Raw genomic sequence first — 13,756 nt, 5'->3', positions numbered from 1 at the left:
AACAGAGATCCCCCCCCCGCCCCGTAAATGCAAGAGGTGTCCAGATTCCAGCCAGACTTTCCTGCGGTTTGGGGATGCTGAGCACAGGAGATGGATATTTAGAAAACACAAAGATGTGATCCTGCTCTGTTGTGGGAAGGAAGTCCCTCTGCCATGAAGTCCTGCTCCCTGTTGCTGTATATAGCCAGGTCCTATCATCCCTCCTACACGCTGATGAGGCTGCCTCCTAAAAAAAGTAGTTTTCCATCTCCTGGTACTCTTATTTGAAATCAGGTCAGGAACCTTCAGTGCTCTGATCCTTAAGAAACTTTCTTCCCTGACTAAAGAGTTATCGTTGCCAGTTAATGATCATTTGCTCTGGTGCCAGCACTCTCTGTTAGCAAGGCAATCCCCCTCCTTTCGTCCCTCCTAAGTGTTTATACCCTTTACGTATTTAAAAAGATCAGTCATGCCTTTTAGCTTCTAATTTCCAAACCTAAAATGACGCAAGCCTTCTAATATTGTACCACACCTTTTAGCATCCCTCCTCCTTCCAGTGGAGAAGCTAGGCTAGCAATCTCAAAGAAGATTTGAAATGACTACAGAAATGCGAAGACATGCTCACCCTCTGTGAATGCCATGTGATAATTGATTTGTACGTGTTGTACCTGTGCAACTTTGGAACTCATCTGACAAAACACCAGATGGTCTTGAAGTCTCCAAATGTCCCCCAGGATAAGTGCTTTCTCCTTGTTTCACCAATCAATGACGCTTTTTGAGTAATTTTAGCAGCCCAAATGTAAAGGCCACAGAGTGCAACCATATACTTTTTGAAGGAAGGAAGGAAGAGTGCGCCTGTTTTTTGGCAGGGAACAAAGAGCAAGTTTGTCACTGAGGACTGGCAGGAGAGAGGGAATTTTGATGCCCTGACTTTTGTGGAGAGATGCTTTAGCATATTTTCCTTTAACTGTGAAGCAGGGACTGGAGAAGTGTACACAAGTGTGTGCTTCTGATTTTGAAAATGAGGTTTCAGAGATGTTAAGGGGGCTGGCAGCCTTGTTAAAACTATGCCGTCAATCCATTTTGTGCTTTTCTGTCTAAATTGTCTGTCTGGAGACAACTTGGTCCTGGATCTCACGAAATACACGAGACCTACCCCTACATCTATTGCAGTTGCTGGATTCTGACTGGAACCTCCACTCACAGCCTCTTCCCAGTAGCTGTGCAACCTCAACAAATGGGGATCGAAATCTAATTCAGTGGCACCAAAATGCTGATGTTCTCCACTTTTGTAATAGGAAGGCCTTTTTAAGTTCTTAGACTACAGAGTAACCTTTATATTTGTTCTTAATAATGATACCACAGAGGAAACAATATATCTCTAGTGTCCAATTTTGCATCCTCTGAAAGAAGTGGAAAAGTCTGTAATTTCACTGGTGGAAGCTGAATTAGGCCCGTAACTTCATGACTGAAACAATCTGAATAACTTGCATTGCCTGTAGCAGAAATACTCAGTAACTACTTGCAACCTGTTTTCTTCAGTTGGCTGATTTACATAATTTTTTCAATCAGATTTAAATGTGTAGCAGTTCTGAAGGGTAGCAACAAATAAATTTTGAGTTAAAGGAAAATAAATATTAATCATAGGTAAGTTTTGAAATAAGCTGTACTTAAAAGTGATGCAAAAAATTCTATTTGACCTATGAAGAAAGTTCTCCTTCCTCTTCGGTGCAAAACCGGTAACTTTCAGACCAAGTCTATTTTTCTACCCAAATTTATAGAGCAGTAAAAATAGACATTTAAAGCATAAGTTCACTGAAACTCTTGCTGGAGCAATTGCTGTTTATCATATGTTACCTGTATCTTTTAGCATCAAAAAAGAATCATACCCGGTGTAATTTCCTTTGAAGCAAAGTGTGTACCCTTGCAGTGCTGGAAGTAAAACATTTGTGGGTAAGGCTGGTAAAACATTGGCAGCACTCTGCAGTTGGATGCCATTTACATGACTGCAGTTTCTTTTGCTATCTCTTAACATGCTCTTTTTTGACAAGTAGCAATGTTACTGTCTTTGCAGCTGGCTGCTGAAATTCAAGAGGATTTTTTCTTTTTTTTTTTTGTTCGTTTCCAATTCTGAATGCAGAGGTGAAAATTCTGTTCCTTTTAGTTCTACAGAAAGTATTTACAATTCCCCCAGGAGGCAATCTGAATACAGATTTTTCTCTTGTTGTCAAAGCGGTAATTTACAGGTGGATGTTTTTTCATTGTGGGTTTGAGCACAGCCAGAAGCTGCACTGCACACCAGCTCCTGAGCCTTGCCAAGGTAAACCTGTGCAGTGACATTGGGGTCAATTCAAAAAGATTAGATTCAGCATTGCGTGAAACTTGACTTTTTTTAGTCCTTTCAGATATGTCTTCTGAAAATGACTTTATTTTTACACTTTTTAAACTTTTAAAATGTTTTTTTCCTTACACACTGATCTCCTTCCTTCCCCCAAACATTCACCCTTAGAGCTGAAGTTTTAAATGTCTTTTCCTTGATAGTGATTTCTTCCCAAAGACAGTTTGAAATCCCTACAGCCATTCTCAAGTTATGGGATTTCCTCTGGTACCTCCTGATTTCCAACAGGGCTCATTGTTCCCTCCCTCAGTCCTATGTGTGATGTTGCAGCTTTTACACAGGTAGTGGATCATGACTGGTTCTTCCTTTTTACAGACATCTGCACTGCACGAGGAATTATATTCACCTGAACCTCTTCACCTCTTTCATCCTCCGGGCTATATCAGTCTTCATTAAAGACTCGGTGGTGAAGTGGATGTACAGCACAGCAACACAAGAGCACCAGTGGGAAGGACTTATCTCCTTCCAGGTAGGGGCAGTCACTGTGGTTGTTCTCAGGATACTGGAGTCATCACTGTGGTGTGCCTGCATCACAGCAGGTAATTCCATTTTTGTACAACGAGGGTTGTACAAAGTGCTGTTCTTCAGTCCACGGAGTTTCTCTGAAACTTGTAGCACAACATATGCGGTTGTAGTTGTTCCACCCCGGGCTTGGTACAGGCAAGTAGTTGATGCCGTGGCATGTTTCTCTGCCTGTGGGAAGTTTGCCCCTGCTAGACAGAGGAAACGTGAAGAGGTGGATTTTTGGTATATGTACAAATACCTGTATCTTCTTCCCATGCTGCAAGTTCATTTCTTCTAGCAGTGACAAGAGGGCATTCATTTCCCTAAGCCAGCACCTTTTGTGATAGGACTGTCCGTCTTGTATAATGACTGAATTAGTTGGTCGTTCTTGGAGATCTTTATAATCTGTTAATGACGGAAAAAAGGGAAGCATCTGATTAAAATGCAAATTTGAAAGCATTTAGAAAAGCTTTGGAGGAACAGGCTAATTAAATACTTCTAATTGAAGGGAGAGGATATACAACTCTTGTGAATATGATGAAAGCATGCCTTTCCCCCTTCAGATTTGGAATATAAAATGTACTTGAATCTTCAAAGAAAGGGATTTTCATTATTTGTATAGCTCTTGTGATTCTAGAATGTGGGTACAGTGTTTGCTGCTGCAATACAGGGTTGGGGTCGTAAAGGGTATGTCTTCTGATGCATACTTAGTACCCAGCCTTTTCTGATGCTCTGCCTAAGGCTTAAGCGCTAATACCACATAATGTATCTCATACAATGGTTGATTTCTTCTCAGCTGCAATGTATCAATTGGCAGAAAATAACACTGTAATACATACCTTAAATGGTTTGGAAATATTCGCATTGGATTGTCAGTCATTCCCTCCTTCCAGAAAAACCTAGGCTTTATGCTTTCACACATGGTTTATCCAATAGTGGTTTCATCAGATCTGATGGATATATTAATTAGGTAATCAGGTTTCATACTTATCTAAAGCCCTGCTGACCACCCCTCTGTAATTTACCAGCTAAAAGAGATTTTGCACTTAAATGTGATGCACTGGGCAATATTGCTGTTCTATCAAAAAATATTTTGCTTTGGAAAATAGTCAACATTATGGCATCCAGTATTTGCTCTTTAGTAGAGAAATTCTCAGCTGCAGAATAGAATATCTGGGGAAGTGAAAAGATTCGCTGACTGCAGTTGATACAGTACCTTTCACTAGCAGCTCTTTTCATCTTTGTGTTGTGCTTTTCAAATTATAATCCATTGCTTATTGATGGAAAATGCAGAACATGTAATTTTTAATTTTTTTTTTTAAAGGTGGAATGTTGTTGAAAGCATCTATCTGCTGTGTATAGCACCTGTTACTGGCTTCTGTCCTTTAAGCACTCAAATGTGATTAATTTAGCAAGCACTGTTTTGAGGAGCAAATAAGAGTAGGAGAGAGAACCAGTCTTTTGGGTTAGTATCCTTTTTTTTCTCAACCCCTATTGCATTCATTTGGGCTGTGCTTTCTTCTGTCACAGGAGTCACTCAGCTGCCGCTTGGTCTTTGTGATGATGCAGTATTGTGTGGCTGCAAACTACTACTGGTTGCTGGTGGAAGGCATGTACCTGTACACGCTGCTGGTACTTTCAGTCTTTTCTGAGCAGAGAATTTTTCGGCTTTATCTCTGCATTGGCTGGGGTAAGTTGATCTTTCCATATGTCCGCCTGTGGCTGCTTGCATCGGCAGATGGTATAATAGGAAAAAAACATTGTGTGTCTATCGTAGTGCTGCCCGGTTCAAGTCCTGCACTCTCCATTCCCTTTTTGTTCCTGATCCCTTATCTTGTTTGAGCTGGAGGATGCTGGGCCAGCACAGCTCCTGGATGCTTGCAGCGGAGAGTCTGTGGGTTTGTAACAGAGGGACTGTGTGGCACCACAGAAACTCCCTAAACCTGTGGCGGGCACATGGTACTTTTCCTGCAAGACATCAGCTTCCCAATACAAAAGATGTGTGGGTGGTTCCAGGTGAGTGTGGACTTTCCTGGACTGCCCTGCTTCATCTCCTGAAAGTTTCCCATTACGTTCAAAGATGTGTTAACTACCTGTGGTGCAAAATGGCAATGATGCCTTGTGTCTAGTTGAGGATAACAGTAGAGAAATGGTGGCAGCGTGAGATAGGGGGATGCAAAGGGGCTGATGAACGAGGCGCTGCTAGCAGGGAGATGACCTGCTCTGCCCACATAACCAACCTGACAAGTAATGATTGTCGGGCAAAAGAGTGGTCAGGGTGCACGTGCCATGGACGTGTGTGTGCTTGAGACTAAAGACTGTAATGCCTTGAAATAAGTTGGTTGAGCCAGAGTCGCCTTCTGTAGAAATGGTGAAGCTTTGATTCTTTCACTGTCCAGTTAGCCTGAAAATATATTACTGTTCAGGATTAATCCTATTTTTGGAATGATCTCTTGTGTGCTTTTATTGTGTTCTCTCCCTTCCTCTTCTCTCCCCTCCCCTTTTGGTGGAAATCAGGCGACTTTTGGAAAGCTGAAAGTAAATCCAAATAAATACCACAAGTACTTTCACAGATACTAGTTTGAACATTTAAATTGCTTTGACTGTCCTTCTCTCTATGGATTTGCCAACTGTGAACATTCTAGCAAATTAGTTCACTGGTAAAATGCATATAAATGGCTCACTGTGAATTACTTAATTCTACTGAACAGTGATATATGAGGAGCAAAGGCTTTCTGGCACATCGATGGGAATAAATAAATGCAAGTAATAGCAGTTTGCTGCTGGAGATTTTTAGTTAAGAAGTTCTATATCTTCCATTATTGTTTTATATAGGACATGCAGCAAAAGCAACAGCATCTTGTATAACAGTTGAACTATGTATGTTTTAATCATATTTTATGAATAGCCATACGCTCAATTAAAAAAAAAAAAGACTGGGGAGCTGTCCTGAAGCACTGACTGAGGGCATGAGAGGAAATGGAAAAGAAATGAGAGCAAAGTTCTATGTAGCCAAATTCTGAGGGTATTGTGGTGTTTTATAAACAAAGGATAGCATGGTTTCGATCTGAATCACTTCTAGTTAGAGTTTGTCTCTTGCAAAAGCAGAAGGCAGAAACAGAAGATGCTATTTGGTTTTTCTTCTTCCTTTACAATGGAAGTTTTGCTACTGTATATTGAATTTCTGGATGAGTTTGTGGAAATGAGTGGCAATGCCAGAACTTGGCACTGGATATATGGGTTTCATCCAAGCTTCCTAGAAAAGCTCTGCCTGTGCCATTCAATCCTCATCTGTACAGTTTCTTGCTATTGCAGCCATGGCTGCGTGTGCAAACCTTGCCAGTGATTCTCCATCTTCAAATGCAGAAGTATCTGCTATTTCAGTGCTCCCAGATTAGTTATACCAAATAACAGTTTTGTCTCTAACAACTGGAAAGAGATGATGATTTTTTTTTTCCACTCTTTCTTGCTGCTTCACTGGTTATTCCATTTTTTGGGTGCTCAGGTCCCTCACCAGGTGCCTTTCTGCTGTATGCAATGCTCAGAAGATTTTTTTGAGCAGCTTGATAGCCTCAGCATAATGCCAAGGCTTCAGAGAGCCAGTAGGTTCCTGTTTGAGCTGAGAGTCCTGCTCTTTGAAATAGTTTATCAACTGTAAAAATAAAGCTGGATCAAAAAATAAATATCTTCTTTATTGTCAGAGCTGATTTGATACCCTGACCCTTTGTTCTGTTAATGAATTATCCTCTTACAGGATAATTTTTTAACTTGTTCATTACTCATCATTTGATGAATATTTATGTTTTAAAATTTTGTACATGTATTGTTCACAAACTTAGGGGGTGTTAGTCATTTCATGTTGTTATTTCTTCTAATAATAACTGGACTCTGTGATCGCTCACAGACCATATGGTATTGTTTTTGCTGTCTGAATAGCTTCTGCAGTCCCCCATGTGATCACATATGTTTGCACTTGTACTTCTCTCAAATGTACATATGAATAAAACTGTATTCTCCTCAAGGCTTTTGTCCACCTGAGTGCTTGCACATACTCTTGGTCGTCCCCCATGTGATCACATTTGTTTGTTCTTGTGCTTCTCTCAAATGTACATATGAATAAAACTGTATTCTCCTCAAGGCTTTTGTCCACCTGAGTGCTTGCACATACTCTTGGTCATGATGTTTGCCCTGTTGTACTTCTTTCGAGGAACAACAGGTCTCAGAACAAAGAGGAAACTAGAGCAAGTTATTTCCTCAGGTAATCCCAAGCAAAACTGTAATGTAAGGGCCAGCTTTAAAATAGGTAGAAATGTCCCAATACCTATTTCTCTCCAAGCTTTTAAACCGCTATATTATAGTGCTATATTTTGTTACAATGGGGGAAAAAGTCCACGTAATTGTGTAAATAAAAAGTACTTCTCCCATTTTTATGTCTAACATGATCATTTCGTCTCAATTCAAAACATGGAAAGGGTAAACCTGCTTTTCAAATAGAAACATGTAAAAGGTACCATACTTAGTCTGTGTTTTCCTAGGAACAGTTAGCAGACAGTGAGGAGTGTAAAGAAAAATTAATAAATATTTCCCAAATATATTTTTGCTATATAATAATATCAGGTCAGTTCTTAATGTTATTAGACAGTAGCCCATTTAGTATCAGTCCAAATGAGTAATTATTCTTTGCTGTTGAAGTGTTTTATAAGGGGAAAAAATCTGTTTATCTTGTGTTATTGTACTTTGCAAAAGCTAGAAAAGTTATAAAATCTTGATAGACCTAAGGAAATATGTAGTTTTTCGAGTTGGGAGTCATTTATATTGACATCGTGTATATTGATACGATTCTATAAACCTTCCTGATCACTTGTGAGGTCACTTTATTCCTGTAATGGCCACTTCCTTGCCGAGATTTCACGCCATACTAGGCTTTGAGATGGCAATGTGAAATTTTTCGTATTTCATATAATGTGGAAAATGTGTATGTCGTCTTTTTCTTTGTAAAAGCAGACTTTCATACACTTTGTGTCAACCCCGAGTTCCACATACCTTACTGCAAAAACAATGGTTTATGCCATTTTCAAAGCTGATGGGGGGGTGGGGGAACAGAAACACTAACAGCATCAACAAACAAAATTCTTAATAGGCTAATGGCAGGGCAGGTAGATGAGTTTGTTCCCTTCAGTCTGGAGGTCAGCACAACAGCAGCTAAACAGGATGTTGTTTCAGATAGTCATCACTTGCAGGAAAAAAAATCTGTTGCTATACATTGCTGGTACCTGGTGCTTCCTTCCTCCGGCATAAGAGAAATCCTTGCCCACAGATCTCACCTTCTAGAGAGAGCAAAACATTTGCAGAAGAAGCGGGGAAAGAAAACAACGTAACTACAGAGATCAAGATTTTGTTTGTTTGTTTCTCGGTGCGCAGACTACTTTTAAATCAGGGTGTCCAGGACACCAACTCAGTGTTCATCGTGCCTGAGCCCAAGTGAAGGGTCGCTGAGCTTGACATTGACTTCAAGCAGCTGTGTCAGTGCTGTACAAAGTAGTCTCCAGAGAAGAGCAGTTTATACTGTAACGCTGCTGTATGCATCTTTCAGCAGCTTTTAGTGGAAAAAGGACCTGTTCACATTCAGAAGTGGGGAGGAGTGGGGAAACAACAGCAACATCCCACAGTGACTGTGTGCGACATCCAGGCGGGAAGAATGACAGGAGACAATTTTTAGCACTAAAGGCAAAGAAAAAGATATTAATAAAAAGATAAACATTCTCTGAGCTTCTATGGCAATTTTACACCCAGCTGCACTTGCAGCAGGGAAACTGCCATAAAAAATAAATAATCCCCTTCCTTCCAAGCCCGGGCAATCCAAACTTGCTCTAAGGAAGAATACTTTGAGGGAATGAGGCTATTAAAAGCTATTAAAGGCAGGAAGCTTGGTTAGGGTGTCAAAATCTACATCCTGATTGCAACGAAGATCTGACTGGAACAGAGCCAGTAAGTAACCTTCCTTCTGAAGCTCAGTATGAACTCTGTAGCAACAGGATGCATTCATTGCACTAACCACTTCTTGTCTGTTTTCAAATGAAAACTGTTTCAGGCAAGGATGTGAAAGTGGGGTTTGTGTCCAGACTGATCTTGGTAGGAAATGAATCTGTCAGGAGTTTCTCTTAATTCTCTTCACTCTTTGTCTTCTGGATTAAACTCTTTCACGCTTTTCCTTTTTTGAAAAGAAAAACATTTCATCTTTTCTTCTCACATCTTCAATGCTCTTACTCTTTCTACATCTAGTCATATTTATTTATCACTTCTTTCAGTTCCTCATCACATACTTCTTGCGTTCATATGTCAAGCAACTGATCGAGTCAGACCGTCCTGGATGGTTTCTGAGAAAGAGGAGGATTGGAGTTCTTCTGGCTTGTGTGCCTGATTGTCTCAGAGGTTGAACTTCTCACCACGTGGAAACCAGCAATGTCAGGTTACATCTGAAATACGAGCTTATACACAAACTCATCAGTCCTAAAATGCTGTATTTGAAATATGTCCTTATTTAAGGGTCTCGGTAGGATGGCAGTACTCTGGTCCTACAGAGACAAATTTACTTCAGGAAGAATCTCTAATCAGCATGTGAGGATGAGGGGAGCCTCTCTTGCTCCTCATACATCTTTCTCCCCTGAAATTGCCTTTATGTACAATGCAAAGCTAGAAATACTGTGTGTCTGTAAGAATGAAAACTTGCTTGCACATTGGGATAAGAATGAAAACTTGCTTGCACATTGGGATAAGAATGAAAACTTGCTTGCACATTGGGATAAGAATGAAAACTTGCTTGCACATTGGGATAAGAATGAAAACTTGCTTGCACATTGGGATAAGGGAAAGAAGGAAAGGTGGTATGGAATAGCACCACCTGGTGACACCTTTCCATGGTAACTGCTACTTAGTGAACTCTAGAACAAGCCTAAGCTTTTCTGTTACCAAAATATCTCAGACCCATTAAACAGAGAGACTGATTTCTACATGCTGTTACCAGGGCATGGTAGCTTCCATTAGCAGCTCCACAAATTGCTCTCCTCTGCTCGTTAGGAACAGTGGAGCATTGTGAAAATGTCAACCAAACGGTGGTTCCTGTGCAGAATTTCTCACAGCTTTCTTCTCTTACCCACCCCATCCTATTATCATTCTGGATAATGCCTGGTTTTCCAACTTTTTTTTTTTTCTTACTATGGAGACACCTGGCCAGGTGTAGAATATGTAAGCTAGAGTGAAAATAAGTAGGTCATGCTGCTTATCTATGCAGTGGGGTGTTAAGATGTTGATTTGGCAGTTCCATTACTTTCTCATCATGTATAATATATATTATTATTGCAGCCTGTAATTCATATGCCCTGTCCCCTGTCATTTGAAGTTGAACTTTATTAGCTGAGCTGTCGGCGTGCTTATTTCCTAGCACACTTGACAGATTTCATAATTTCCATGTAGTGTTCAAAGATTTTTGGCCAGTTATCAGCCTGCAAGAATTAACGTGGCAGAGGCTATTATGAGCAGGCTTGCAGTTTCTGGCATCTTCAGCAGTGATGCAGTACAGACAAAAGTAGACATTACCATTTCCAGAATTCAGAGACCTTTCTGTGGTCAGTTTATCTGGGAAAAGATCTATCTCGGAGCTTTCTGTATGACAAAAAGCAAAACCAGAAAGAGTTCAGCCTATATCTTAAATAGTGCATCCTATAAATAGGTGCAGTTTTTTCCTCAGATATCTGATATTCTTTGAATAGCAGCAGCAAGAGAAAGAGGTGTAAGACTGAAACTCAAATGCACCAAAAGAGCTGCATGTTGGGAGCCCAGGACTGGAATACAACACTGATTCTGTTAATGAATGATAGTCATCTGTGGAGTTTATTCAAGGAGCTGTATACAGTTTGCTTCCACTGCCTGCTCAAGCCAGCCAAATTTCTCTTGACTGAGTGAAGTAACCAGAATAATATTTGCATTTGTGCCAGTTAATGCAGGTTAATTAGGTATCAAGATTGTAAATTAATCTGTGGAGAGCCTCAGTGATCCTTGCAAACTACAATTATTGCAGAGATGCTGCAGACTTGCTCTTTTGCTGTTGTGAACGACTTCTACAGACTTGAGGTGGATTAAGGAACGTTCTTGGGACAGTCTCTTCTTTAGATCTTGACTAGGGCTTTGGAAAATTGGGTGCATTCCCATCTGCTGAGAGTGTGTCCCAGACAGTTTTCAGAGCCACCCATTTCTTAGGACAAGACTTTGTGAATTTGGTAGATGTCAGATGGTATCCATGTAGAATTTGCACTGATGTTCAAAGCTTATACATGTATGTATTGCACTGTTAAGTCTTGGTGTCTCACATTAAAATGTGTATTGCTAGTATGGAAAGTAACGTGACTGATGGTGTTGCAACACCAAGGTACCAGGGGCCTCCATCACAAGCGGGAATGGGCAGAGGATGTTGAATAAGTCACCTTGTACGTGCTGCTTATTAATTTGTACAATATTTGCATAGCAGGATGCTGATGCCGTTCAATAATACCAGCCTCTCCTTAGCTAGACTCTTTTGAAATATAATATTAATAACAGATTCTCAATTCAAATGTCAAGTAATGCAATTAAATATGGAGAGATTTCTGATGTATCCAGAAGATGGAGATATCCACAAATCGTTATCGTTATCACTTGATATGTCAGTTCCCTCCACAGACATACAGCCTTTGTGCTCTCAGTGTTCGTATCTTATGCTGTAAGTTTCATATTAAGAGGCCTTAATTCTCAGCAAAGTCAAGAAAGGAATAATTCAAATTATAATTAGTTTCTATGAATCAAAGGCTCATTTGCGTTTGGAAGTGATTTGCAATAAGCCTGTTCTTAATCTCTTATGCCACTATCAAAGCAGCACGGAATTCTAGTAACTTTGCTACCAAAATATTGTGTACTTTCAGTATCAGGTACATCCATGGAACATGGTTGAACATGGATGTTCAACCACTTGCCCAATAATCTCTACTCAATTCATTATCTTTGCTATTATTCTAATTATTAGTATTTTTTTCTTGCTGCTCTTCATTCTCTTTTTTTTTTTTTAACTGATTAAGGAGAATAATTGGGTCTTTTGTGTCTGTAGTATTTAGCTGTTCTGATAGTAGAGAAAGAATACAGTACAATAAGAGAGAAGGTTTTTACTGATAATACCCACTACAGATACTGCTTGTAGATTTTCAGACTGCAAGAGATTACTGATTTCCCTGTGGCTTCTGCTGTCAGGAACTGTGTATTTGCTCTGTGCAGTGCTTACTGCTGCACACTGATGTTCTTATGGTCTCTTACCATATTGGTTCTTAAGAATGCAATAACAAAGCACATTAAACGTTGCCCTTCCTATACAATGTACATACAGCATCAGACACTACCCAAGGAGGTACACAGAGGAATTAGACCATCTTGACCCATCCTTAGGCAGAAATTCCTCATCCTGCTCGTTGAGTCTCAACCTGCTGTCCTTCCTTGTGGGCTTTTTTGGCATTCCCTCTACTGAGTATTGGTTGGTAGATGCACTTTAAAATTATTTTTCAAGACCTAGGCGTTTCAGAAACAAAAGAAATTAATTTGAGAGCCTTTGACATTGTAATGACTGCCAGCTTATTTGGCTTTTCTCTCTTCCCTTTACACCCCAGATAAACTGAACAACCATAGCACGTGCACTGTCAGGGAAGCGTAGGACCAAGCCTCTTCTCAAGACCAGATGCATCTGCTGTCTTTGTTGCAGCCACTCACGTCCATGCCAGTGCTGCAGCCCAAACTTGGGAGCTCTCTGCAGGGAAGGCCTAAGCACACTTGCTATGTGTTGTGTGCCCACACTCCCCTTTGCCATCGGGGGTACGTGGGGCTGAGCGTGCTCCAGCCCCGACGCCACTAGACAGCCTGAGCTTGGTGCTGCCTGAATACAGTGTAGCTGACCCACAGGCAGAAATGTGGATGCAAAGGTTCAGGTCAGAGCGCACTGTGCTCCTCTCTAGCGTGAATATAGAGGCTTGCAGAGCTTCCAGAAATTTTCTTCCCTTGGCCCCTCTGTGAAACTTTTCACGGAAAAGCTGGTATATGCCGAGTATGGGGGTGATGGTCTGTTGTTCATTTTTCATGCCTGTTAGGAGCTAGGTGGGGGCCCAGGCAGAATGAGTTACATGTATTAGTTACTTGCAGGTTAGACAACTCCTCCCACCATTGACGGCCATCTGCGCTGGGTAGGAGCTGCAACCCTGCCACCAGTTAATTATGTTGCTCATCATGATGTGGGGGGTTTGTCCTTCTCTCTGCTTTTCCCTGTCTCTTAATGTCAGTGTCAACCTTGTCTCCTCTCTTCCCAGGTGTGCCAATGCTGTTTGTTATCCTCTGGGGAACTGTCAAGTACCTTTATGAAGATGAGGGGTTGGTTTAGTTCTGATTTTTCTAGCTATCTCATTTGTGCTGTATGTGTGCACCGGCAGGTCATTGTTTGCTTTCTGTTCAGCGTGGTTTGCTTTGGCAATGTGCTGAAACCTCACATAATTGCTTCTGTTTTGTCTGAAGGTCTTGCATAACATTTCAGAAAGGAGCATATGTTTCTTTCTGATCAGAATTTTCTGCATGTCTGAATGAATCTATCCCTTTGCAGGTCAAGGAAAGGTATGTTTTGTTTTTCTGTAGTTACAGTATCAACAGTAGAAGTCATCATACCCAGCCAAGACCACTCCTGATACTGTGCCTTTGGCAGTAGCCTTTACAGTTATGCTTCAGAGGAAGGCAAAAACCTCCCACAGGATTCTGCCTGTGATTTGTAGTGGTTAGCTTATGCCTAGCAGCAGAGATGTGATTGCCTGTTCTTGT

At 40.8% G+C, this 13,756-nt stretch overlaps 1 protein-coding gene across 1 annotated transcript in view; it reads left to right on the top strand.

The window, feature by feature from the left end:
- GLP1R (glucagon like peptide 1 receptor) overlaps positions 1-13,756 on the top strand; it is a 57,822-nt gene that overhangs the window by 29,189 nt on the left and 14,877 nt on the right. Inside the window, exons 5-7 of the mRNA XM_009283744.2 lie at positions 2,693-2,846; positions 4,412-4,571; positions 13,258-13,318. Coding sequence (XP_009282019.1) covers positions 2,693-2,846; positions 4,412-4,571; positions 13,258-13,318 — 375 coding nt within the window. The remainder of the gene's footprint in view (positions 1-2,692; positions 2,847-4,411; positions 4,572-13,257; positions 13,319-13,756) is intronic.

This window comes from Aptenodytes forsteri, unplaced genomic scaffold (assembly GCF_000699145.1).
Source record: "Aptenodytes forsteri isolate BGI_AS27 unplaced genomic scaffold, ASM69914v1 Scaffold309, whole genome shotgun sequence".
NCBI classification, from domain to species: domain Eukaryota; kingdom Metazoa; phylum Chordata; class Aves; order Sphenisciformes; family Spheniscidae; genus Aptenodytes; species Aptenodytes forsteri.
Note: the sequence above shows the minus strand (reverse complement) of the source record. Positions and strands in the feature narration are given on the sequence as shown.